Source organism: Ailuropoda melanoleuca, chromosome 3 (assembly GCF_002007445.2).
Source record: "Ailuropoda melanoleuca isolate Jingjing chromosome 3, ASM200744v2, whole genome shotgun sequence".
NCBI classification, from domain to species: domain Eukaryota; kingdom Metazoa; phylum Chordata; class Mammalia; order Carnivora; family Ursidae; genus Ailuropoda; species Ailuropoda melanoleuca.
In genome coordinates, this window is record NC_048220.1 from 106431804 (window position 1) to 106436785 (window position 4982).

The window sequence follows — 4982 nt, forward strand, 5'->3', positions numbered from 1 at the left end:
TTTTTTCTTTTTTTTTTTTTTTTTTTTTTTTTTTTTTTTTTTTTTTTTTTTTTTTTTTTTTTTTTTTTTTTTTTTTTTTTTTTTTTTTTTTTTCCGCCCCCCCGCCTTCCCCCTCCCTTCCAGTGTTATGCAAAACGAGCCGGCACCGGCGCTCGGACTCCAGGTACCAAACCAGCGCTCGCGAGCCGCGCCCGGTTCCGCCCGGCGGCCCCTCTCAGCGCCAAGCCATGCGACCGCATCCGGGGTCTCCTTCTCGCCTCCGCCGCATCCCCAGCCTCCCGGCTACTCGCAGCCAGGCGCCCAGAGAAAAAGCCCTAACTATGGGGCCAAACTTTATGCTTGCAACAGGCATTGGGTGGGGAAAACCAAGGAAGGGGTGGGGGGCGCGCACGCCTAGTGCAGGCATTTTCGGTGGCGGCTTGTCCCAGCAGCACCCCCACCCCGTCTCCAAGTCACCAGCTCCCTCGCAACCCCCCCCCCGCCCCGGCACACCAGAGCACCCTCTCCTGTCACGCGCGTGTCGCCGGTGGGGCTCCCAGGCGCAGCCAGAGCCCGGGACGCCGCCTCGCGTTCCCTTCCCCCAGCACTGCCGAGCGCGCACCGGGGCCGCGCGCCGCAGGGGGACCCAGGCGCCCCCAGACAGTCTTTCCACCCCCATCCAGCCGTGCTTTTCTGCCGGGGGGCTCCGCCGGTAGCGAAACCAGGAAGGTTCTATCTCCGCCGGCATGTCCACGTGCCCCGCAACCTCCTAAGCCCTTAGCCGGTAACTGGCAGGAAACTCCGCGCTGCGGGCGCCGACGGGGAGCCGCGGGGGGCCAGCAGCAGCACGCGGGGCACGGGAGACCGGAGGACCTGGCACTCCGGGGACGGGAGCAGGCGCCGGAGCCGGGGCCACAAGTCCACGTGAAAGTACGGCAGCAAGTGCCGGGAGTCTGAGGGCGCGCCACCGGCACCCAGAGCCAGCCTGAGGGTCCCCCACACCTTGGCGCTGCTCCACCTCCCCAAGGAAACGCGGTACCCCCCACCTCTGCCGGCGGGGGGGGCGGACTCCAAGCGACCGAGGCTAGACCCTCCCCGGCGGCCGTAGCGCCCCCACGCTCCGGCTTGCGCGGGGGGGTCGCCTCCCGCTCCCTGCCTCCGTAACAGAGAGCATCGCAGGGCGCATAGAAGGGGGGGCTCTGCAGCCGGGAACCCCTGTTCCCCCCAACGCGCCCACCGCTGCCTCCCGGCCTCCGCGGCTGCGGCGGCAGCCCCCGCAGCTCAGCACCCCTGGCCCCGGGCCCGCGGCCCCTGCTGGCCGTACCTGCGTGTCGGCGAGATAGTTGAGGAAGAAGGAGGAGAGCTCTTCGTCCAGCAGCGCGCCGCAGTCGTTCCCCGCCATCTTCCAGCCGCGGCTGCAGCGTGCGGCGGAGTCAGCGCCGAGCCGGCCGGGGGGAGGGAGCGAGCGAGCAAGCGAGGGAGGCGGGAGGAGGGAGCGAGGCCGGCGGGAGGCGGAGGGCGGAGCTCGGGCTTGGGCTGCCGCAGGGCCGCTGGCTGCGGGGGCGGGGCCGCGCGGTGCCCGCGCAAGCCGGGGGTCGCGCCCCCACTTTCCTGCGCCACGTCTGGCTCCGCGGTCCTCGCCCGCAGCCCCCGGCCGGGAGGAAAGCGCCGGCAGCCGGGTGACGATGCCCCAGCCAGCAGCCCGATGCCTGCGCAGCAATGCGGGCAGCCCCCTGCTCCTGCCAGAGCGAATCACGTTGCGTTAGCGCTGGGCGGGTCCTTTGAGACAACCTGCTTCTGCACAGCTGGGGAAACTGAGGCCCGAGAAGGCAGAGGACTTCGTCTGAAGTCACGGTGCATTTCAATAGCAGGAAGACACAGTGCCTTTCAATAGCAGGAAGACAAAGCTCAGGTCTGACTGCCCCAGAGGTTCCAGTTTCTCTACCTGAGCTGCATGGCCAGAGAGGGAGGACTACCATAGGTTAAAGGTGGAGGAATAGGGAAGGCTCAAAGACGGGGTGGCATTTTTTTTCTTTTCCTTGAAGGATGCGTTGACCCATATTCTGTTAGGTTTGACCGTCTCCCTCAAGTTTTTCCTCACTCGGCTAGCCGCCCCCCACCAAACTTCAGTGACTTGTTTTACCATGGCCCACAATGCCTTGAGGTGGCCAGGCTCGTGTGGGCTTCCCCAGGCCCCCTGGCCTCCCCGTTCCTTCGATGAACCATCTCACAACGGGCTTCCACACACACAGTGCTGTCCCCTGCCCCGCAGCCATTCACCTAGTAACCACATCTTCAGCGCATCCTTCCCCACTGGCGCTGGGACTGTCAGCCCATTCCTTCTCCCCCCACCCCCGCTGTCATGGGCTCCCTTAGCTTTGCAGGCCCTTCCCTTAAAACACGTCACAGCTGCCATTTTACATTTGTTCCAATGAAGATTTGATCTTCCTGTCTCTCCTTACTAGACTCTAAGACCCATGAAAGCAGGGACGGAATCTGCTTTTGCATTTGCTGTGTCTCCAGCGCCTTGCACCGTAGTAGGTGCTTAATAAGTAATGTGCTAACTATAAAACACAGAGGATTCGGATTCCCCACCGCCACCACCACACATTGAACAGATAAGAAAACTGCCCAGAGTCAATGGTGCTAGAAACAGAACTCAGGCCTCCTGACTGCAACCTTGAACTCTCGCCATCATGCCCTGCTGTTTGTTTGCCAGGCAGCAGATGAGGGCACTGCCTGAATAAAGGCATAAAGGTGTAAAGGCGGGAAGATTTAGGCCTGTTTCATTGGGCCCGCCTGCCTCCTGCTCTCCCCACCCCCTCCCCGCACTCAGGAGGGCTGCCCCACCCGGCCCACCCTGCGTGGGCTCCCTCCCAGCCAGAGGAGGGAACAGGGAGAGTCCTCAGTCCACCTGCTCAGACTTGAACACCAGAGCAAGAGCTTCCTTCTTCTCCAGTCTGAGGTTCCCAGAACCGCAGGGCGTGATTTCACTCTTTGGGCTTTAGGCCAGCGCGCTTTTAAGGAACAATGAATCCCAACAGAGAGCCCACACCTAGCGTTGGAGCACCAGCCTGGGAGTCCGGAGTCCTGGGTCTTGGGCCAGCTCTGCTACATCTTGTCTCGGTATTGGGCGACTCAAGAAGTCAAGAGCATGGGCCCCCTGCTCAGGCGACCGAATTTTGAACCCCTGCAAGTCATCTCGTGTCAGGCCTCGATTTCCTCATCTGCATCAGTGGAAATCATAGACTGACTTACTTCATAGGGATGTTACGATGATTGAAGAGGTAATATATGTAAAGTGCTTGGCACGGTGCCTGACCTCACGGGAAAAATAGCTCAACTCCGGTCCTCTGTTTCCTCATCTGCAAAAATGAGGATAACATACATGTCCCTTGAAGGAGCTGGCCAGTGTTACTTTCCTTTCTTCCGGCACTCACGGGCTGCTGGCTGCCTCGGACTCCAGTAGATCCGGATTTGAATCGTGGAGCTTATTAGCAACGTGCCCTTGGTCATTCACTTAAATTCTCTGGGCCACAGTTTCCTCCCCGTAGGGTTCTTGTGAGGGTGGCAGGAATCCGTGCACGTAAGACAAATGGCTGGGCCCTGCACCTGGCAGATCGGAGGGTCCCCCCATCATCGTGATCATCACCTCAGTAGCACGATGGGCTTTGCTGCTGCTGCCCATGGACCCCCATCAGAGCCCTGCAGGACAGTTTCCCGAGATGTCCCTACCAAATCCAGCATGGCCTGTGACTGGTGTTGAGCCCCTTGTAGCTGAGAGGCCAGACCTGGAGAGTCCCCAAGGCCAGCCGTCTCCGGCCTTGGCCCTTGCAGAGCTGCAGTACCAGACCGGGCCCCCCAGGGAAGGCCTCAACGGCGCTCCCCCAGAGCAGCTTTTGTCTTTAAAACTCGGGTGTTGAAGGAGGAGCTGCCAATGGACCAACTTCAAGGACTTTCTCACCAATCGCTGTGTCCTCAGAACGGGCTTCTGACTGGCAAGCAACTCAGGTGAGAAAGCACCTCACCTGAGATAATGTCGCTTTCTCTCCAAAAGCACATTTCAAAATGCTTTCATCACAGGGCACCTGCAGAACTCAGCCTCTTCACCCTCTCTGGGCCTTGGAGGAATTCAAAGTTCTTCATTGACAATGAAAGCCGTCCAGAAACCTAAGGTGCTAGGTATGATCTTGTGCAGTTTGCTTGCCCTCTGTCCGGCTGTTTCCCGTTAAACAAAAGAGCCGAGCTAAATGGGCCTCTGCTGAACCCTCCAGCCCAAATGTGATGGCAGTTTATAGGTATCGCCCAAACCGAGCTTTTCTGTGCCACACAAGGACCAGATACACCCCTGAGTGTGTATCTCCTCAGATTGTCTCCAACAGCCCTGAGGAGTCCACATTCTCATGTCCAGTTGATAAGGGAGGAAACTAAAGCTTACGAGGGATTGAAGTGATCAGCCCAAGACCAAGCCGTGAGGGACACAGCTGAGATTTGAACCCAAGCCCGTATCTGGTCCAAACCACAGACCCTTGAAGGGAATTGAGAAAAAGCCCACACCAGCTAACCACTCCCAAGAAGCTGAAACGGTGGTACATTTCTTATTTTATGACTTCCAAGGGAAGGGCAATAATAATGCCAAACTTGGACTTCATGTGGCTCACTCCTATCTGCTGTGCCTTTTTATTGGCCCTGCCTCTCCCGAGATTAGTGAAAGTTTGCCTTGCACATACACCAGGCAAAGCCCAGACTCCTCCAGGCTCCGTGGAAATGGCTCCAGCAAAATGAACCTTTTTCACTTGAATATTATAGTCACTACTGACAAATGCTCAAAATTAAAAACACCAGCATTTTCTCCCTTCTGATAATAGAAGAATGCTTTATTCAGACACTGTAACCATGTCTCAAATTCTGGAGGGCATGACGGTCACCTGGGCTCTGTCACCAGAGATTACAATTCAGTAGGTCTGCAGTGGACCCAGGAATCTGCATTTAAGAGGCTCCCC

The 4982-nt window shown here is 58.3% G+C and overlaps 1 protein-coding gene across 4 annotated transcripts in view; it reads right to left on the reverse strand.

Annotated features, from left to right (window-relative positions):
- The window catches only part of PPARGC1B (PPARG coactivator 1 beta), a 106761-nt gene extending 105053 nt beyond the window's left edge, over window positions 1-1708 (reverse strand). For 2 of the 4 annotated variants that reach the window (XM_002918164.4, XM_034656895.1), the window contains exon 1: window positions 1304-1706. In XM_002918164.4, coding sequence (XP_002918210.1) covers window positions 1304-1381 — 78 coding nt within the window. In that variant the 5' untranslated portion in view covers window positions 1382-1706. Of the gene's footprint in view, window positions 1-1303 lie in introns of all 4 variants that reach the window. The other 2 variants (XR_002142461.2, XM_034656896.1) reach the window with 2 other exon arrangements.
- Window positions 1709-4982: the final 3274 nt, after the last annotated feature.